The following is a 22,407-nucleotide window of genomic DNA, read 5'->3' on the forward strand; positions in this document are numbered from 1 at the left end:
GTTGAATCTTTTGTTCATACAAATATTTACACATGTTCAGTTTGCTGAAAATAAACGCAGTTGACAGTGAGAGGATGTTTCTTTGTTTAATTGGTTATATATTATGGTAGAGAACAATGTCTTTATGCAGACAGCTGTGCATCTACCAGGGCCAAGATATCCTGTGGTGTGTCACAGGATTTGATAATTGGACCTTTGTTATTCCTAATCTATAACAATGGCCTTGCTGCTGTGTCTTCTACCTTCCCCTTCCTTTTGCTGATGATACCAACTTGATTTTATCACACCAGAATTTTGACTCACTAATTAATGAAGCCAACTCAGGCATGGACAAATTTTCTGAATGGCACCAGATTAACAAATGATCAAAATCCAACTTTATTGTATTCACTAGTAATAACTAGTAATAAGACATATTGTTTTAAAAAAGGCCAGAATCTCAGTTGGTGGGAATGAAATTGAACAAGTCACATCCACTAGATTCCTCAGAGTTCGAATTGATAAAAAGTTATCCTGGAAAGATCATATTAAACTTGCCTGTAGCAAAGTGATGACATCTGTTGGTATCATTAGAAAAATGTGTGGTTTGGTTCATCAGGCTTGCTTCCTAACTGAAATCAAATCAAATCAAACTTTGTCACACCCACCGAATACAACAAGTGTAGACCTTACCGTGAAATGCTTACTTACAAGCCCTTAACCAACAGTGAAGTTCAAGAAGAAGAAAATATTTACCAAGTAGTCTAAAATAAAAAGTAACACAATAAGAATAACAATAATGAGGGTATATACAGGGGCACCGGTACCGAGTTAGTGTGCGGGGGTACAGGCTAGTTGAGGTAATCTGTACATGGAGGTCGGGCGAAGTGACTATGCATAGGTAACAAACAAACAAACAACCAGCGAACAGCAGTTTCCAAAAGGGAGGGGGTGGCAATGTAAATTGTCTGGTGGAGATTTTATGAATTGTTCAGCAGTCATGGCTTGGGGGTAGAAGCTATTGAGGAGCCTTTTGGTCCGCTCCAGGACCGCTCCAGTACCACTTGCCGTGCGGTATCAGAGAAAACAGGCTATAAATTGGGTGAATGGAGTCTCCGACAATTTTATGGGCTTTCCTCTGACACGCCTATTATGTAGGTCCTGGATGGCAGGAAGCTTGGCCCCATTGATGTACTGGGCCGTTCGCAATACCCTCTGTAGCGCCTTATGGTCAAATTCCGAGCAGTTGCCATACAAGGAGGTGATGCAACCAGTCATGATGCTCTCGATGGTGCAGCTGTATAATCTTTAGGATCTAGGGACCCATGCCAAATCTTTTCAGTCTCCTGAGGGGCAAAAGGTGTTGTCGTGCCCTCTTCTGTCTTGGTATGTTTGGACCATGATAGTTCGTTGGTGATGTGGACACCAAGGAACTTGAAGCTCTACTACAGCCTTGTCGATGTCAATGGGGGCCTGTTTGGCCCGCCTTTTCCTGTAGTCCACGATCAGCTCCTTAGTCTTGCTCACATTGAGGGAGAGGTTGTTTTCCTGGCACCACACTGCAAACTTAATGATGGTGTTGGAGTTGTGTTTGACCACGCACTTGTGGGTGAACAGGGTATACAGGAGTATGGGTTTCCCTTTGTAGTCCGTAATAGTTTTCAAGCCCTGCCACATCCGACGAGTGTCAGAGCCGGTGTAGTAGGATTCAATCTTAATCCTGTATTGATGCTTTGCTTTTTTGATGGTTCATCCATCTGAGGGCATAGCAGGATTTCTTAAAAACTTCCGGATTAGTCTTCCGTACCATGAAAGCGGCAGTTTGAGGTTTAAGCTCGATGCGGATGTTGCTTGTAATCCATGGTTTCTGGTTGGGATATGTACGTACAGTCACTGTGGGGATGACGTCATCGATGCACTTATTGATGAAGCTGATGACTGAGGTGGTGTATTCCTCAATGCCATTGGATGAATCGCGGAACACATTCCAGTCTGTGCTAGCAGTACAGTCCTGTAGTGTAGCATCCGCGTCATCTGACCACTTCCTTATTGAGCGAGTCAATGGTTCTTTCTGTTTTAGTTTTTGCTTGTATGCAGCAATCAGGAGAATAGAATTATGGTCAGATTTGCCAAATGGAGGGCGGGGGAGAGCTTTGAATGCATCTCTATGTGTGGAGTAAAGGTGGTCTCGATTTTTTTTCCCCCTGGTTGCACATGTGACAGGCTGGTAAAAATGTGGTAAAACTGATTTAAGTTTGCCTGCATTAATGTCACAGGCCACTATGTAAGCCTCTTCTGGGTGAGCATCTTCTTCTTTGCTTATGGCCTTATAGAGTTAGGTTGTGTTTCGGAGGACGCATGACTCTCGACCTTCGTCTCTCCCGAGCCCGTATGGGAGTTGTAGTGATGAGACAAGATAGTAACTACAAAAAAAAACAATTGGATACTACGGAATTGCGGCGAAAAAAGGGGGTAAAAAATACAAAATAGCACAACTGGTTGGGAGAATGTAAAACACCAGCCATGTTCTTCTGCACCATCTTTGCAATATACTATAGTTCTATACTATAGTTCTATACTATAGTTCTATATGCTATAATATACCAAACTCTATACTATTGTATAATTTACCCAAAGATAATTTACTCTAATATTGTCTGGGCCAGTACATATATCTCCTACCTACAGAAATGACTCATCGTACAAAATAAATTAGCAAGACCTCTTCACCTTTTCTATTTACCTGGCTCCATCCAGGCTGTGATTGGGAGTCCCATAGGGCATTGCACAATTGGCCCAGCGTCGTCCGGGTTTGGCCTGGGTAAGCCGTCGTAAATAAGAATTTGTTCTTAACTGACTTGCCTAATTAAATACATGTAAAATTAATATAAATTAAAATAAAATCTACATTTGTTTAAGAAACTCAATATCTTGTCTATTTGCGACATTAATGTGCGCCAATTATGCACTTTTATCTATCAATGCTCATACCTCCCAGAAAGTGTACCTGAACCCCCACTGCCGCACCTCACATAGTCAATTCTCTGTCAGATATAGAGGTACCATACGCTGGAGTTCTTATCTTCACATTGCCACAACATCATCATCCATCAATAACTTCAAGCGAAGACTGGGGGTCAGTCTGATGAACCAAACTACTCAGTAATCTCCTCCATAGCCAAACTCTCACACACTCACATGCACACCTGCACACATGCAGACACACATTTAAACACATTTATTTTTTGAGATTACTGATCAATTTATTTATGTTCTAACAAACTTTTTTTTTTTTTTACTAATATATTGTATTTCGTTTTTTTGTGGTGCGGTTTTCATATAAGCCCTTGGGCTTCCAACCATACCTGCACACTATGTTATTTTTATTAGTTTTTATCTGTACTGTCTTTCAGTTGTTTTCTTTGTTGCAAATCAATTATAAAATAAAAACGTAATGTTGTTATATCAACTAGGAATTCATCCAGAATTCATTGAAATATCAGGGATCAACCAAGGTAGATTATGATGTAGACTCCCTTTCCATGCCTGCTGAATGTGTCTGTGTTGTTTTGTCTTCAAATCTTACTGATGTTGCCGTTTTCAAACCTCACTTTGAAACCTGTTTACCAGTCTAATACGGCTATAATTAGATTCAATCGAGAAAGACTCTTTTTGATGTGATGATCAAATAAAATATGCATCCTCATTAATGCTTTTTCAATTCAGGTCACTGATATTCTTTGTACTCCAAGATGTCAAAACAAATGTACCAGATAATTGCATTGAATAGACTAATATTTAGGCTATATAGCATGGGTTGGGCATTTGGGATTTTGGCTCTTTTGATGTATGTTCTAACACCCTCTCCTTTTCCATTTTTTAGATTGTTAACGATTAGCAAAACAACGTTTGTGTGTGGGCATAGCGATGTGATGAATGTTGACATTTCTAACAATTAGTCGACATTAACAACAGTAATCAAAGCCCAATGTTACACCCCCCCACCCCACACCCCCCCCCCCCCCCCCCCGCTAGCAATTATGGTTCTATTATCAAAACAAGATAAGAGGCGTTTCTTGTTAGTTTCTCAATCTCACTGTCTTGTCTCTACCTTCCTCCCCCCATCCCCCCTTCCTCCCTCTCTCAGGAGCAGTATGTGTTCATCCACGATGCCATTCTGGAGGCCTGTCTGTGTGGAGAGACAGCTATACCAGTTATTGAGTTTGCGCTGACCTATAAGGAGATGCTGAGGGTTGACTCACAGAGCAACACCTCCCAGCTACGAGAGGAGTTCCAGGTTAGACTTGTAGGACGTTTTGTTTTAGCAACCAGAAACTATCTGACTAGATAACAACTGGGTTTGGACTTCTTTCCCATTACGTCTTGATGTCCTCGATATGTTTTGTAAAGAAAATGGTTGAAGTTGATGTTTATTCTAACAGTGGAACACATTTCACATAATAATGATGTTATTCTCTTACTGGTACTAGTATTAATGGTGCAAACCTAGATCCACTAACTCTCACCAAAACACTAGTCATGGCACAGTACAGTACCATGGCCTTAGCTGTATTCGTTGTCTATTGCAGCAGTCTGAGATTGTAAATGGCATATTTCTGTATATTACAGTAATTCCTATTTCTGTATGAGATGACTTTAGTTCATCTGACTAGATGGATCGTCCTCCTTTTCCATTTTATTGACACAAATCATTAGTGACCTTTACCATGCATAATTACAGCTACTTATCTCTTTCAGACCAGGCTATTGAATACCTTCATGATGGTTATTATAGTCCAATGAAATATCCTCACTGAAATCGGACATTTACAATGCCTCCCAAAATGGCACACTATTCCCTGTACAATGCACTAGTTTTGACCAGAGTCCTATTGCCTCTGGTCAAAAGTAGTGCATAAATAAGGAATAGGGTGACATTTAATTTCAGATTATAATTTAAGGTAGTACTGTATCTGCAAGATGTAATCCTGATGCAATGTAAGTTAGTAATAATTATAATGCACCATTCATACAGTCAAACTTAATAGGGAGTTATTAAGTAACACAATACACAGCAAGCTAAATATTCAGTTTAATTTCCCCTCCAATTTCAATTCCCAAAGCCTCATAATGTGCTTATTTATAATGCATGTGGTTTGCGATTAAATATGTTTTTATCTTTTAAGCCCCTTCATAGTTTTTGACTGATGCTAAATGTGTTTGAAAGTTTTAGCCAGATGATGATTAGACAGTTGTCTGTCTCTCTCTTGCTCTCTCTCTCTTTCTCTCTCCAACTCTCTCTCTTTCTCTCTCTCACTCTCCCTCTTTCTCTCTCTCACTCTTTCTCTTTCTCTCTCTCTCTTTCTCTCTCTCTCTCCCTCTTTCTCTCTCTCACTCTCCCTCTTTCTCTTTCTCACTCTCTCTCTTTCTCTCTCTCACTCTCTTTCTGTTTGTTTACTGTATCTGTCTGTCTCTCTCTCTCTGTTTGTTACTCTCTCTCTGTCTCTCTCTGTTTATCACTGTCTCCCTGTCTCTGTCTGTCTCCATCATCCTCTTCTGCCTTGTCTGTGCTCCTTCTTCTCACCTTCTCTCTCCATCCCTTCCTCCCTCTCTCCAGACTTTGAACTCTGTGACCCCTCACCTGGACGTGGAGGAGTGCAGCGTGTCCCTGCTGCCTAGGAACCGTGAGAAGAACCGTAGCATGGATGTCCTGCCTCCCGACCGCGCCCTGGCCTTCCTGGTTACCACCGAGGGCGTTGCCGAGGGGAACAGCTACATCAACGCTGCTCTCACCGACAGCTTTCACCGACCCGCCGCCTTCGTGGTAACGCCACACCCGTTACCGGGAACCACAGCAGACTTCTGGAGACTGGTCTATGACTATGGATGTACCTCAGTGGTGATGCTCAACCAGATCAACCAGTCCAACTCTGCCTGGGTGAGAAGAGGGGAGGTGAGGGGCTGAGGATGGAGGAAGGAAGGGGGGAGGGAATTGATGATACTGACTGACTGACTGACTGACTGACTGAGCCCTGTGTCTATCCGATACTCATACTTGATGGGTCAAAGATGTACTCTGACCAATCCCATGTCATAGCTATCTAAAGCTGATTGCACTAACTGTAAGTCGCTCTGGATAAGAATGTCCTCTAAATTACTAAAATGTAAAAGTAATAGCAACCTGAATTATAGCCTTTTTTGGAGATGAATTAATAGGATGATACATTTTTAGCCTGCTTGTCAGGGCATTACCACATCCATATCATTCTGTTCACACCCCGTCTCTCCCTCATCTAGCACGTCACCTGTGTGTTTACTCATGTGAGGGTTTGTCTGTGGCCTTCTTATCTTTCACTTGTCACTGTGTCATGGTGCTGGGTTGGCTAACGTTTACACCATTGCTCTCATTTATAGCTAGCTGTCTCTCTCTTGTCTACTCTCACTCCTTCTGTCATTCCCTCTCGCTCTTTCTCCTCAACTCTCTCTCCTTCTCTGACCCTTTCTCTCCTCTCTTTCTTTCTCCTTACTCTTCTCTTCTCTTGTTCTCCCTCCCGGTATCGTCTCTGTCCTGCTATCCTTCTCTGCCATGTCTTAATTGCTCTCTTTTCCCCCACTCTCTCTCTCTCCCTTCCCCCCCATCTCCTCTGTCTTCTTTCTTTCTCATCCACCGCTCCCTCCTTCCCTTTCTCTCTCTACCAGTAGATTAACAGTGTACCCCAGTCATTTGTGCTACCCTGATGACGGGTAGGGTTCCCTTTTGGGAACAACCCCTCCCACGTTCTGCTTGAACGGTGGCGCACGGAATGCAAAAATATTCTTAGAAATATTTAACCTCCACACATTAACAAGTCCAATAGCTCAAATGAAAGATAAATACCTTGTTCATCTAGCCAGCAAGTCAGATTTCTAAAATGTTTTACGGCGAAAACATAGTACATATTTATGTCAAACCACCACCAAAGACACAGCTCATTTGAATAGCCAAAACATGCTATCAACAAACGCAGGATTAAAAGAAATATAATTCACTAACCTTTTGCAAATCTTCATCAGATGACAGTAATAGGAAATGTTACACAGTACATTTATGTTTTTTTCAATAATATGCTATTTATATCCATAAATCTCTGTTTACAATGACGCCATGTTCACAAAATGCTACTCGGATGTCCGGAGAAATTATAGATAGCTCCGCCAGATAACGTCAGATAACAAGCAATACACATCATAAACTTTGACTAAATATACATGTTCTACATATAGATAGAAATATACACTTCTTCTTAATGCAACCGCTGTGTTACATTTATTTTTAACGTTACAGAATTCGTTCACTAGGCTATAATATGAGACGGCGCTCAGAAATTAGCATTATGTCTCCTCTATCTTGGAGTCCACAGAAACCCAAAATAACCACAGAAATATTCCCTTACCTTTGATGTTCTTCGATCAGAAGACGTGGAAGGATTTATACTTACCAAAAAATGCGTTTGGTTTTCAAGTCTGTGTCTTTAGGTTATCAAACGCGACAAATTCCGGTTGAAACGCAGCCAAAATTCTAGTGGACGCGCATCAAAACTTTAAAATTACATATTATATGTCGACTAAACTGGTCAAACTAAGTGCAGAATCAAGCTTTAGCATATTCTAAACGTGCAAAACAATCCTTGGCTCGAACAGACAACCCGACATCGTTTGGTCAGTCCTGGAACAAAGAGAGAGCCGGACCCGACGCGGAGCGCTCAATTCTCACAAAGACAAGCCCCACTGAAAGAAGACACCGCGCTGAACAGATAGAAACTGTTCCCAGATCTGTAGCTGGTTGGGAAGGGTGTGGGCGATGACGTCAAAGTTGGCCCAACTTTCATGATGACAAGAGAGAGTTTGGGAGAATGGCTGCCCTGAGAGTTCTGCTTTACATACAGACATAATTTGAACGGTTTTAGAAGCTTTAGAGTGTTTTCTATTCAATAATTATTATTATATACATATATTATACATTTTTGACAGATTTTATTTCTGTTTACTATGGGCACGCAATTCCTCCAAAGGGGGCAGTAGTCAGCCCTCTCTCTAACAGGGCAACCTGATTTATAGCCTTTGTGGAGATGAATTAATAGGATGATACATTTTTAGCCTGCTTGTCAGGGCATTACCACATCCATATCATTCTGTTCTCACCCCGTCTCTCCCTCATCTAGCACGTCACCTGTGTGTTTACTCATGTGAGGGTTTGTCTGTGGCCTTCTTATCTTTCACTTGTCACTGTGTCATGGTGCTGGGTTGGCTAACGTTTACACCATTGCTCTCATTTATAGCTAGCTGTCTCTCTCTTGTCTACTCTTTCTTTCTCATCCACCGCTCCCTCCTTCCCTTTCTCTCTCTACCAGTAGATTAACAGTGTACCCCAGTCATTTGTGCTACCTGTCTCTGTGTATAAATATTTATATCTCCCTTTGCCCCTGTCACCTCGTTAATACCTCTCTGTCAACGTGACAGGACATTATCGCTACCTTGTTCCTCCCCTGGGCCTTCTGCCGCCCCCCCTACCTTCCCTCCCCCTTCCTGTCACATCTAACACTGTTAGCATGTTAACACTACACTCCCCGGTGTTTCCCTCCCTCCCTCCTTCCCTTCCTGCTCCCTTCTCTGTCCCCCTTGCTGCCACAGCTATCACTGTTAGCAATTTAACACTACACTCCCCAGTGTCTCCATCCCGCCGTTCCTCCCTTCGGCTGATGAGACTCTTTGAAGCAGCTGCGACCTATTGACTAAAGACCTTGGCCCAGTCTGTGTGCTCTGTGCACCAATCCCTGATTGACTCCATGTGTATCTCTACCAGGCACTGCCGAGTTTCCCCCCCCTGACCACACTGCATTCATTTATAATGGGCTAATGTTAATGATTTAGAGTGATGAATTATTCAAAAGATGTGAAACACTGTGTGTGTGTGGGGGGGGGGGGGGTGATTGTTATGGGATTGATTGTACTCAGTGATGGTGTTTTCTGCTCATGCAATTAACAATGCTGCTATGGGTTAGATAATTGTGGATCTGGCTAAATGTCTGTCTTGTCGATCCTCAGGTGTCTTGTTATTGACTTCAGCCGTCCTGCTCTGTGACACAATGATTTGATTTCACTCCTCCACCTCCATAGTCCGCTGATCACCTGTTATCTTCCTTCTTTCTCTTCCTATTTTTTTTTTCTCTCTCTCTCTCTCTCTCTCTCTCTCTCTCTCTCTCTCTCTCCCTCTCTCTCCTCTCACTTCTCTCTCCCTCACTTCTCTCTCTCTCTCTCTCTCTCTCTCTCTCTCTCTCTCTCTCTCTCTCTCTCTCTCTCCCTCTCTCTCTCTCTCTCTTTCTCACTTCTCTTGCTCTCTCTCTCTCTCCCTCACTTTTCTCTCTCCCTCACTTTTCTCTCTCTCTCTCTCTCTCTCACTTTTCTCTCTCTCTCACTTTTTTCTCTCTCTCTCTCTCTCACTTTTCTCTCTCTCTCTCTCTCTCTCTCTCTCTCTCTCTCTCTCTCTCTCTCTCTGTCTCTCTCTGTCTCTGTCTCTCTCTCTCAGCCGTGTCTACAGTACTGGCCAGAGCCTGGCCTGCAGCAGTTTGGACCAATGACAGTGGAGCTTCTGTCCATGATGGCTGATGATGACGTCATAATCCGTCTGTTCCGGGTTCAGAACATAATGCGGGTATGTCGTGGTCAATGATAGACTGGCTGTCAAAGTCCCTTTTTGCGCTCTGATAAGTTAAGAGACTACAGTTGAAAATCAACCTGCTGACTCACAGAAAGTCTGACAGTTTAGTCATATCGCTTTAATATTGTGAAGTTCTTTAAAACATATTTTTCCATAGTCTCTTGATGCGTATTTAGTAGAGAGCCTAATGGCCCCTTTTATCCTTTCATAGTCTGTCTACTGAACATGGGAGATGAGGCATGCATTAGTCACTGTACACTTTACAATTACTGTCAATGACCTAAAATGTATTTTTGACAGTGTAATGATGAAATTATCAAATTATCAGCCTTTTCAATGCCTGTGAAATCATTGTAGACGTGGCGTTGTGGTCTTTTCTTTTGGAATGTGTGCGTGTGTGCGTGTGTGTGTCTATGTCTGTGTGTGCTGTATTACTGTAGCTGTGTGCCTCTCTCCTAGTCGTTGACGACGTGTTGTCTTCGTGATTGTGACTAGCTTAGTTTCCCAGCGTTGATCAGACAGGCACTTCCCAACACCTCCCTTTGACCTACAGTAACATCCATCTTTCAACACCAGGTGCTCGTCTAGCAGCCTCCAGAAAAACAACCCCTCTTGTCAGCTAGTCTCCCTGCCTCTGTTTCCCTAGCTCCCCCTCCTCACCCCCTGTCAGCTAGCCTCCCTGCCCCTGTCTCCCTAGCTCCCCCTTCTCACCCCCTGTCAGCTAGTCTCCCTGACTCTGTTTCCCTAGCTCCCCCTTCTCACCCCCTGTCAGCTAGCCTCCCTGCCTATGTTTCCCTAGCTCCCCCTTCTCACCCCCTGTCAGCTAGCCTCCCTGCCTCTGTTTCCCTAGCTCCCCCTTCTCACTCCCTGTCAGCTGGCCTCCCTGCCTCTGTTTCCCTAGCTCCCCCTTCTCACCCCCTGTCAGCTAGCCTCCCTGCCTCTGTTTCCCTAGCTCCCCCTTCTCACCCCCTATCAGCTAGCCTCCCTGACTCTGTTTCCCTAGCTCCCCCTTCTCACCCCCTGTCAGCTATTCTCCTTGCCTCTGTCTCCCTACCTCCCCCTCCTCACTCCCTGTCAGCTATCCTGCCTGCCTCTGTTTCCCTAGCTCCCCCTTCTCACCCCCTGTCAGCTAGTCTCCCTGCCTCTGTTTCCCTAGCTCCCCCTTCTCACCCCCTGTCAGCTAGCCTCCCTGCCTCTGTTTCCCTAGCTCCCCCTTCTCACCCCCTGTCAGCTAGCCTCCCTGCGTCTGTTTCCATAGCTCCCCCTTCTCACCCCCTGTCAGCTAGCCTCCCTGCCTCTGTTTCCCTAGCTCCCCCTTCTCACCCCCTGTCAGCTAGCCTCCCTGCCTCTGTTTCCCTACCTCCTTTCTCACCCCCTGTCAGCTAGCCTCCCTGTATCTGTCTCCCTACCTCCCCCTCCTCACCACCTGTCAGCTAGCCTCCCTGCCTCTGTCTCCCTACCTCCCCCTCCTCACCCCCTGTCAGCTAGCCTCCCTGCCCTTGTTTCCCTAGCTCCCCCTTCTCACCCCCTGTCAGCTAGCCTCCCTGCCTCTGTTTCCCTAGCTCCCCCTTCTCACCCCCTGTCAGCTAGCCTCCCTGCCTATGTTTCCCTACCTCCTTTCTCACCCCCTGTCAGCTAGCCTCCCTGCCTTTCAGGTATTAGCGTCCCTAGTCCCTCTCCTTGCCTCTTCTTAGAGCCTCCCCCTGCCTCACCCTCATGTCATTCCGCTGTCACCTCTGTCAGAGCCCTGTCCCCCTCAGTGTCACCCCCAGTCTCCCCCACGGATGGGGGAGGAGGGGGAGGCAGCTGTCAAACAAACCCCACTGCCTTTTCACAGGATCCCACTGATCTTACCAATCAGAACTGTCCAGCATCAGGAACAGGGAGGGAGGATGATGCACAATTTCCCAGCAAGGTATTCTATATCACAGTAGAAAAACACATTTAGGGGTGGCAGGTAGCCTAGCGGTTAGAGCGTTGGACCAGTAACAGACCGGGTGAATAATCTGTTGATGTGCACTTAACCCAAATTGCTCCAGGGTTGCTGTTGATAATGACTGACCCTGACCGTTATCCCACTCTAAGAGGACCTCTAAGGGAGTTAGAATATGCAAAAAATACATTAACAATTCACAAATGCGTGTTAACGTAGGACAAGTCAATGACTTTATATAAGTATGGAGAAAGCCATCGATCACGTGACACCATGTATTCCTATGTGAAGACTCAATAGTGCATTGAAGCCAAATGAAGTCAGTTAAGATGCTCCCCATGGAGACATAACATGAGCAGTTTGAGCTACTGCATGAAGGGATGTTGCAGGCTAACTCAGTGCTACCCCCTGTCATTGAGTATCTCAAGTTGAAAGCCAACCAGGGTATTGCAGGCTGCCATTAGCAACTAAATTATCCTTGTACCTTCTTCTGTGTGCGATTTAAAAATAATTGGTTCAAGGAAATACATCAGGTGTATTAGAAGCAATGATTGGTACCATGATTGTATTCAAAACATGTTTTTATTTACACAAAGCTTGATCACAAAGATTGCCATTTTTCCATTCACTATAATGGGGATCCTGTTTTCTGCAAACAATGCCTGCAGTACCATGGTCTGAAATTCTGGTTTGAAATTTGAAATTCTGTGGCTTCATTGAGAGGGGGCAGTCGTTCTTCCCTGGGACAAATATAAGCACCCACCAAATTATGATTATTATTATTATAAACACTAGACCACTACACTACTATACCAGAGACTGGAGTGATATGAGCCTTGGCCCCAAGGGAGATGGTGGCAGGTCTTTGCCATTTCTACCAGTGTCCTTCTGGGTTAGAGGTGTCCAGTCTAGGATGCTATACATGTGTGAAAGGTGTGGATAGTGTGCTGTGATGTTTTGTGTGTGTTCCTATCAAGGGCTTGACAAGTCTGTTATTTGGGATCGAACACAACATTATCGCTGTCCTCCCTTTCTCTCTTTGCCCCCCGCCCATCCAGCTCCAGGAAGGTCAGCTGGTGGTTCGTCATTTCCAGTTCCTGCGCTGGTCTCCATACCGTGACGTGCCAGACTCTAAGAAGGCTTTCCTCAGCCTCCTGGCCCAGGTCCACAACTGGCAGAGGGAGTGTGGAGAGGGACGTACCATCGTCCACTGTCTGTGAGTTACCACTGACCACCATTTTACTCATAAAACCTATATCATTCCGTAGGGAAGTTTTGTTTGCCGATAGGATACACAGAAACGATTCAAATGACCTGTGCACTGCGATTGATTTCAGCGAGCGTGATCTACGCAAACGTTGAGGATTTTCGTTTAAGAAGTTTAAAGCTGTGCGTTAGTTGGATTAATTCTCGGGCCATACTGACACTATACAAACCATTTTTTTCTAGCACATTAAAGGTGTCATTGGCTCTTGTTGACTCCTGTTGTGAGCGTACTGTTCAGAAAGCAGGTGACAGTCATCTTTTGGGACAGGTTACAGTTTTTCCCAATCGCTTACAAAGTTTTTGATTTTAAAAACAGAGTTCACAAGACACAGAATGTCAAACACAGAGTGGCCTTTTGCAAAATAGTGAACGCTTTTCAAAATGTTCAAAAATGTTTCAAAATGCCTTCTCAAAACATAAATACAGAAAAACTAAATTATACTGTCAGAATAGATTCATCAAAAGATTGTGGCTGGCTGAAAAAAGATTCATGAAACCATACTAAAAGAGTCCAAGCAGACAAAACAGAAAACTCCCAGTAGATCAGTACATTTTCTTTGCAGTCACTAGATCATGATGATCAAACATGGAAGTACAACTGTCCAAAGGTGCAGAATTATGGGCAATTACTCTGCTTTTATGCATATTTCACCAAATAATTTCCTACACATCAAATCAAAAATGATTCTTGATATATTTCATTAATTGAATTAAAATAAGCACATTGTATGCAGGATCCATTCATAGGTATCACCACAATCCAATTCCATGTATTCAATACAAAGGCTGGTTTGAACATTGTTTTGTACACTTTCCATTGGTCACAGAAACACGATCCACAATAGAAACAAAGAAAGGTGAATACAATGGAGGAACACAACTGATATTAATGTATAGGCCTCAATCCACACCAGAGCAAAGCTTTGTTATGGAAGGACACAATGTCGAAGATGATGACTTAGGAGTAGTGAGGCGTTACAAAGTAACGTGTTACAGTAATAACTTTTTGCTGTAACGAGTAATATAACAGAGTTACTCTTCTAATTTGCAGAATAATAGCACAGTTACTGATCAAAGAAATAGATTGTTGCTTTTATTTGTGATCATTATTCCCTCTCTGTTGGCGGGAATATAACAAAATCTACCTGCCCCAGATTCTAATTTGTCCTCTCACTAAATTCCCGTTTACGCACGCAGGCACACCTACTAACTGCTTTAGTAAGGGATATGAAAAATGGCAGAAGCTTCGAAAGCATTGACTTTCTCAGCGTGGAAGTACCATTACTTTGATTTGGTAGGACGAAATGGTAAGAATTGAATTGTACAATGTAAACTATGCCCAGATGAAAAACATCTTTCTACTGCTAGAAACATGACTTCTGATCTCTTGAAGCACCTGCAAAGGCAACACGCCAACACAAAACGTTTAGCGAAAGACCCGCAAGACCTGACCATGGCTGCTGAAGGTGACTGTAGGCCTACCTCATTCAAACCATTCAAGGCTTGATTTTAATAGTTCAGGAGGACCAGGGAGAGCTGAACAAGCTTGTAGCTGGGTATGTATTAGAGGAAAGGCTGCCCTTATCCACGGTACAATTCCCCTATTTCAGACGGATACTTAGCAAAATAGAGATGACAGTTTACATTGTGTGAGGACGCTCAGCGTTTTGCGGTGTAACACAAAAGTATTATAACGAATAGTGTAACTAATTACTTTCCTCAGGGAGTAACAAGTAAAGACATTTGTTATCATTGAAAGAAGTAAAAGGTAATATATAACTTTTTCTGAGTAACTACCCCATCACTGCAAATTACTTAGAAGTAACCCAACTTCATTCTCTGCATGTCCTCAATAATGTAAATAAGTATAGCAATTAGACAGTTCTCATGCCTAGATATTTCCATATATTGTACATGGTATGACACTGATGTGGTGGTTTAGAATTTTGATCAGTAGTATTTACTGATTGCCAGAAGCGCACAGTGAATGTTGCATTCCCCAATGACATTTGTATTTAAAGTTTTGCAAAAGGTGGTCTAAGATATATGCAAGTCATGTACAAAGGCATGTAAATGATCAGAAGTCCTGTAAATATATTTTATCATTGCTGTTCTCCTAGACACGATTCCTCACAGGTCCAAAAATTGCTTGTATGCAATTGTCACGCCCTGACCATAGTTTACTTTGTATTTTCTATGTTTTGATTGGTCAGGGTGTGATCTGAGTGGGCATTCTATGTTTCATGTCTTGTTTGTCTATTTCTATGTTCAGCCTGATATGGTTCTCAGTCAGAGGCAGGTGTTCGTCATTGTCTCTGATTGGGAACCATATTTAGGTAGCCTGGGGTTCACTGTGTGTTTGTGGGTGATTGTTCCTGTCTATGTGTTTTCACCAGATAGGCTGTTTAGGTTTTCGTTACGTTCATCACGTTCTTTATTTTGTAGTGTTTGTATTGATTCGTGTTTTACGTTTGTTCATTAAAACATGGATCGCAATCTACACGCTGCATTTTGGTCCGACTCTCCTTCGCACGAAGAAAACCGTTACAGAATCACCCACCACCAACGGACCAAGCAGCGTGTCAACAGGCAGCAACAGCAGCGTAAAGAGGAATGGACATGGGAGGACGTTTTAGATGGCAAGGGCTGTTACACTTGGGAGGAGATACTGGCTGGAAGAGATCGCCTCCCATGGGAACAGGTGGAGGCACTTAGGAGAGCAGAGGCAGCCGGAGAGAGGAGCCGGCGATATGAGGGAACACGGCTGGCAAGGAAGCCCGAGAGGCAGCCCCAAAAATTTCTTGGGGGGGGGCTAACAGGGAGTATGGCTACGCCAGGTAGGAGACCTGGGCAGACTCCCTGTGCTTACCGGGGGGTTAGAGAGACCGGACAGGCACCGTGTTATGCAGTGGTGCGCACGGTGTCTCCAGTGCAGGTGCATAGCCCGGTGCGGTATATTCCAGCTCCGCGTGTCTGCCGGGCTAGATTGAGCGTCGAGCCTAATGCCATGAAGCCGGCTCTACGCAGCTGGTCCCCAGTGCGTCTCCTTGGGCCGGCTTACATGGCACCAGCCTTGCGCTCGGTGTCTCCGGTTCGCCTGCATAGCCCAGTGCGGGCTATTCCACCTCGCTGCACTGGCAGGGCGACCGTGAGCATTCAACCAGGTAAGGTTGGGCAGGCTCGGTGCTCAAGAGCTCCAGTGCGCCTGCACGGTCCGGTTTTTCCAGTACCACCTCCACACCCCAGCCCTCCGGTAGCAGCTCCCCGCACCAGGCTTCCTGTGCGTGTCCTCGGCCCAGTACCACCAGTGCCAGCACCACGCATCAGGCCTACAGTGCGCCTCGCCTGTCCAGCGCTGTCGGAGCCCTCCACCTCTCCAGTGCTGTCGGAGTCTCCCGCCTGTTTAGCGCTGTTAGAGCCTTCCTTCTCTACAGCGCTGCCGGAGTCTCCCGCCTGTTCAGAACTGCCAGTTTGCAAAGAGCTGCCAGTTAGCATAGAGCTGCCAGTTAGCATAGAGCTGCCAGTTAGCATAGAGCTGCCAGTTAGCATAGAGCTGCCAGTTAGCATAGAGCTGCCAGTCTGCAAGGAGCTGCCAGTCTGCAAGGAGCTGCCAGTCTGCAAGGAGCTGCCAGTCTGCAAGGAGCTGCCAGTCTGCATAGAGCTGCCAGTCTGCAAGGAGCCGCCAGAGCTGCCTGTCTGCAGGATGCCGCCAAAGCTGCCAGTCTGCAAGGAGCCGCCAGAGCTGCCAGTCTGCAAGGAGCCGCCAGAGCTGCCAGTCTGCAAGGAGCAGCCAGAGCCGCCAGTCAGTATGGAGCAGCCAGGGCCGCCAGTCAGCATGGAGCAGCCAGGGCCGCCAGTCAGCATGGAGCAGCCAGGGCCGCCAGTCAGCATGGAGCAGCCAGTCAGCATGGAGCAGCCAGTCAGCATGGAGCAGCCAGAGCTGCCAGTCAGCATGGAGCAGCCAGTCAGCATGGAGCAGCCAGGGCCGCCAGTCAGCATGGAGCAGCCAGGGCCGCCAGTCAGCATGGAGCAGCCAGGGCCGCCAGTCAGCATGGAGCAGCCAGTCAGCATGGAGCAGCCAGAGCAGCCAGTCAGCATGGAGCAGCCAGAGCTGCCAGTCAGCATGGAGCAGCCAGTCAGCATGGAGCAGCCAGAGCTGCCAGTCAGCATGGAGCAGCCAGTCAGCATGGAGCAGCCAGAGCTGCCAGTCATCATGGAGCAGCCAGTCAGCATGGAGCAGCCAGAGCTGCCAGTCGTCCAGACTCTTCCAGATCTGCCAGTCGACCAGACTCTTCCAGATCTGCCAGTCGACCAGACTCTTCCAGATCTGCCAGTCGACCAGACTCTTCCAGATCTGCCAGTCGACCAGACTCTTCCAGATCTGCCAGTCGACCAGACTCTTCCAGATCTGCCAGTCGACCAGACTCTTCCAGATCTGCCAGTCGACCAGACTCTTCCAGATCTGCCAGTCGACCAGACTCTTCCAGATCTGCCAGTCGACCAGACTCTTCCAGATCTGCCAGTCGACCAGACTCTTCCAGATCTGCCAGTCGACCAGACTCTTCCAGATCCGCCAGTCGACCAGATTCTCCCAGATCCGCCAGTCGACCAGATTCTCCCAGATCCGCCAGTCGACCAGATTCTCCCAGATCCGCCAGTCGACCAGATTCTCCCAGATCCGCCAGTCGACCAGATTCTCCCAGATCCGCCAGTCGACCAGATTCTCCCAGATCCGCCAGTCGACCAGATTCTCCCAGATCCGCCAGTCGACCAGATTCTCCCAGATCCGCCAGTCGACCAGATTCTCCCAGATCTGCTAGTCGACCAGGATCTGCTGAAACCGCCAGCCAGCCAGGTTCTGGTAGTTTCTACTACCTGCCTGGGCTTCCTCTCAGTGCTGAGCTTCTTCTCAGTGCTGAGCTTCCTCTCAGTGCTGAGCTACCCATCTGTCCCGAGTTACCTCTGTCCCGAGCTGTCCCTCTGTGCCATGTTATCATTGTGGTGGGTAACCTATTTAGGGACGTTTAGGAGGGGGATTAAAACTGTCATGGAGTGGGGTCCACGTCCAGCGCCAGAGCCGCCACCGCGGACAGATGCCCACCCAGACCCTCCCCTATCGGTTCAGGTTTTGCGGCCGGAGTCCGCACCTTGGGGGGGGGGTACTGTCACGCCCTGACCATAGTTTACTTTGTATTTTCTATGTTTTGATTGGTCAGGGTGTGATCTGAGTGGGCATTCTATGTTTCATGTCTTGTTTGTCTATTTCTATGTTCAGCCTGATATGGTTCTCAGTCAGAGGCAGGTGTTCGTCATTGTCTCTGATTGGGAACCATATTTAGGTAGCCTGGGGTTCACTGTGTGTTTGTGGGTGATTGTTCCTGTCTATGTGTTTTCACCAGATAGGCTGTTTAGGTTTTCGTTACGTTCATCACGTTCTTTATTTTGTAGTGTTTGTATTGATTCGTGTTTTACGTTTGTTCATTAAAACATGGATCGCAATCTACACGCTGCATTTTGGTCCGACTCTCCTTCGCACGAAGAAAACCGTTACAGCAATTGAGAAAAACTGTGATCTGAGGTCACACCTTGCTTCAGTAGATTGTGTTATCGTGTTGGTACCGATCCCACTTGATAGTTTAAAAACTATCAAAATCACATGTTTTTGAACGATTACTTTCTACTCTTTAGCGCACTGAGCCTGCCTGTGTGTAGTTTTAAATGTGGCAGGATAAAACGTCAACCCCCAAGTGTTCACTACTACACTCCTCCTATTTACCAGAACACTTTTCATAATTACTATAAAAGGGATCCGCTCTAGGCTCTAGTTCCCCAGCCTCTTCTACACTTCAGCAACACTACATATCTCTATCCAGCCTGGATTGGTCTCTGGGGTTGACATGCTAACTCTGCATCCCAAATGGCACCCTACGCTCTATATAGTTCACTATTTTTGGCCAGCCTTATGGGCCCTGGTGAAAAGTAGTGGACTACCATAGGGAATAGGGTGCAATTTGAGACTCACTCCTGGATTAGATTTACTTCCTTGTTTCTGGATTTAATGAGAAACATTCCTCAGATGCTAGTCTTCAAAGTTCTCCGTGTTGCAGTTTTTCTGATAGCCTCCTTGATCTGAGTCTCAGACTGAGCTGTGACATTTCACTTTACGGCTTCAGCCTCCGTATCTTCCCTGCATGCTAGAGACGTGACTCATATTGATGTCTGTGGCTGACTGTCTCTCTGTTTGTGTCAATGTCTGTGTTTGGGGCATGTGTCCGTGTCTGAGTGTCTGTCTGTACTGGTTTCTGCACCATATACCCTGGTTTCGCAACCTGTCTTAAATTATGACACATTTCGCAACACAGGCTACTCTCTCAGTGGTCACAAAGTGTATACATAAGGATTCATAAGCACTGACCCACGCGTCTGTGTTTCTCCCTGTGTGTGCAACAGAAACGGTGGCGGTAGGAGTGGTACGTTCTGTGCTTGTACCATGCTGCTAGAGATGATCCGTCATCACAGCGTGGTGGATGTCTTCTACGCTGCCAAGACGCTACGCAACTCCAAACCCAACATGGTGGAGACCATGGTAAGTAATAGCCTTGATTTAACCAGGAAATACCTTTTTTAGAAACTCTTTTGGTAGGGGGACCTACTATGGTAGACAGGAGCATGCATGTCTTAAGGCTCAATTCAGTCAAACTTGCAGTGGTTTACAATATTTACACACTCAAATACAGATCGCTGATTGATTGAATTCAAGCTTTAATGTATTGCAAAGTAGAGAAATGTTGACACCTGTGTTGTTTTCAGGAGCAGTACCGGTTCTGCTACGACCTGGCCTTGGAGTACCTGGACGCCTTGGACTGCCTGAGTGAGATAGAAGTGAGATAGCACTGATCCCAGATCAGCTCAGGCTCAGGGGAGATGGAGTGGAGTCCTGGGCCTAGCCTGGATCTCAGCCTGGGTCCACATCACCTGGGCCTCCCAGCCTGGTCCTAGCCTGAGTTTACAGCCTGGGCCTGAGTCTGGGTCCACACTGCTCAGCTTCTCTCTCTACACTTCTACGTCTAGTACTGTATTTTCAGACCTGCTCGACCCCAGAAGGAGTGTAGGGATAGAGGCCTGGGCCTCACCACTCCGTCTTGGGTCTCCCCTTGGGTCTACAGCCTTGGTCTAGCCTGGTTTCTGCTCTGTTCCGCTTCCTTCTCTTCTCCTCTCCCAGGTCTGGGTGATTCAATGTATCTGCTGCCATAACTGACCTGGGCAAAAGAAAACAATGAGAGCGAAGGAGAGGGAGACAGAGAGAGTTGATGGGACATGCTCCTACCTTCTACCTGTTATATACTGTACTGTTGTCCTTTCCCTTGCATTTGTATCCCTCTGTACTATTTGTTCTGTGCCACATACTATCTGCCAAACCCAAGGAAGAGGACAAGGAAATGGGCAGGATCATTCTCTTCTCATTGGACGTTTTTCTGGTCACTTGACCACTGGTGGTATACTCAAAGGTCTCTGCAACTTCCTGCCTTATTTTACTATGTCAATGACAACAACAATTACAACAACAAAAAATACAAAGTAGAAGCTGTTTAACAAGTTTAACAACAAGACAATGACATCACATACAACTGCCTGCAAATAAAACATGTCAACTATTGGGTGATCTTGTGTGTTTGTTTTGTAATACGTGCAATGATCTTGTATATTATGCAATGATCTACTGTTGGTGAACATCCGATGTTGTTACTGTACACTGGTGTTTTCTCTGGTGAGGCTGGAATGGCAGAGAATACGTTTACAAAGAGAATGGCACTGAATTTATGTTGGGTGCGTCTATCCTATGGTCCTATTGTACAGAAAGGTTCCTATCTTGTTTATTATTTATTGTTTGTGTAAATAGATTGTTTTCCAGATGTTTATCGATGTTTGTCGTATTAACTCAGTGCCAATCCATTATCTTTGTGTTTATGAACAACATGGTCTCATTAGAATATGTCAAAATAGTGACGTTTAACCATTGTAGTTATATGCCACCCAGTTTGACATATTACTTTTATGTCACGTCTGGTGACATATTACTTTTATGTTACTTTTGGTGGCACATTACTCCATAATGTAATGAGATATGTCTATAAATGACATTGGAGTTATACAGTACTGTATGTCACCCAATTTGACACATTACTTTTATGTTACTTTTGGTGGCACATTACTCCATAATGTAATGAGATATGTCTATAAATGACATTGGAGTTATACAGTACTGTATGTCACCCAATTTGACATATTATATGTCATTTCTGGTGACTTACAGCTTTATATTTGTAATGAGTTATGTCTGCTATAAATGAGGACCACTTGAGAACCTGCATGCCAGTCAGTCGTTAGTGTTTCCATTGCAATTTGTGACCCAGTCTGCTTCGGGGGACCGCCCTCACTGCTACCAGAGACTGGGGTTGCAAAATTCCCATAGCTTTCCCAAAATTCCCAGGTTTTCCTGAAATTCCCAGTTGGTGCATTGCCTGACTAACGAACCGAAAAGCAAAGAGGGAATCCTCTAACTGGGAAACCTCATCCTGGGAATCTTACAACTGGGATTTTAGGAAAGCCTGGAACGTTTGGGGAAGTTACCCAATTTTGCAACCCTACATGAGAACCCCTATATTCAGAGAGATCAATGTAAAAAAAAATAACATGATGTGTCTCTAGTTGTGGGAACAAAGGTGATCAGTTTGCCGAAACTAGTTGCTTTTTAAATTTGTATTTATTCATTCAATGTGTTTTATTTTCTAAAGAGTGTATAAATGAAAATAAATAAACTATTACGATGTTGCTAATATCATATGATTCATGCATGTTTTTATTTTGCACCACTTTTTGCAACATGTGATTTTAGTCACACCCTTTCATGCACTTCAATTGGCTTTGACTATCACTTTCCTGCAGGAAGCATCTTATAAGTATTTATGAGAGTGAATGTGATGACATTTGACACACATACACACACACACACACACACACACACACACACACAATTACAATGTTAAACAAGAACCCCAGTATTTTCTGTTGACCTGTAGTTAAATTTCTCCTTATCATTTAATGAAGTGCAGCGTTAATGGTCTGCTGTTATCATATGACCAGACTGACTGGCTGGTTCTACAGAGCCCTAATTGAAGAAGCCTGATGAATATATTGATCCAGTCAACACATCATCCCACCCCAGAGAGACAGATAGCCCACCTCACCAACTCATCCATCATAGAGATGTCCAACAAGAACATTGGCTGCATTTTTTTGATTTATTTTCATAACGTTCATAAGCCTTGACCTTTTAACCTTTCACCCCTCTATCTTCAGTCCGTTCATTGATCTCTGCCTTTCTCTCGCTCACTTTATCTCTCCTCCCTCCCCTCTCTATAACTGAGTGGAAATGCGTAAACAGCAGAACAATTTCTAGCACAGAAACAATCAACAAAGGATTATGCCTCGGTCAAAGTTAGAACAGTTCCGCTTTTCTTCTAACTAGTGC

The 22,407-nt window shown here is 45.1% G+C and overlaps 1 protein-coding gene across 10 annotated transcripts in view; it reads left to right on the forward strand.

The window, feature by feature from the left end:
• Positions 1-21,717, forward strand: part of LOC110489412 (receptor-type tyrosine-protein phosphatase U) — a 288,775-nt gene extending 267,058 nt beyond the window's left edge. For 4 of the 10 annotated variants that reach the window (XM_036970736.1, XM_036970735.1, XM_036970738.1 and 1 more), the window contains 7 exons: positions 4,127-4,276; positions 5,597-5,932; positions 9,545-9,670; positions 11,514-11,591; positions 12,668-12,825; positions 19,326-19,461; positions 19,686-21,717. In XM_036970736.1, coding sequence (XP_036826631.1) covers positions 4,127-4,276; positions 5,597-5,932; positions 9,545-9,670; positions 11,514-11,591; positions 12,668-12,825; positions 19,326-19,461; positions 19,686-19,766 — 1,065 coding nt within the window. In that variant the 3' untranslated portion in view covers positions 19,767-21,717. The remainder of the gene's footprint in view (positions 1-4,126; positions 4,277-5,596; positions 5,933-9,544; positions 9,671-11,513; positions 11,592-12,667; positions 12,826-19,325; positions 19,462-19,685) is intronic. The other 6 variants (XM_036970741.1, XM_036970742.1, XM_036970743.1 and 3 more) reach the window with 3 other exon arrangements.
• Positions 21,718-22,407: the final 690 nt, after the last annotated feature.

Source organism: Oncorhynchus mykiss, chromosome 32 (genome assembly GCF_013265735.2).
Source record: "Oncorhynchus mykiss isolate Arlee chromosome 32, USDA_OmykA_1.1, whole genome shotgun sequence".
Classification (NCBI taxonomy): Eukaryota; Metazoa; Chordata; class Actinopteri; order Salmoniformes; family Salmonidae; genus Oncorhynchus; species Oncorhynchus mykiss.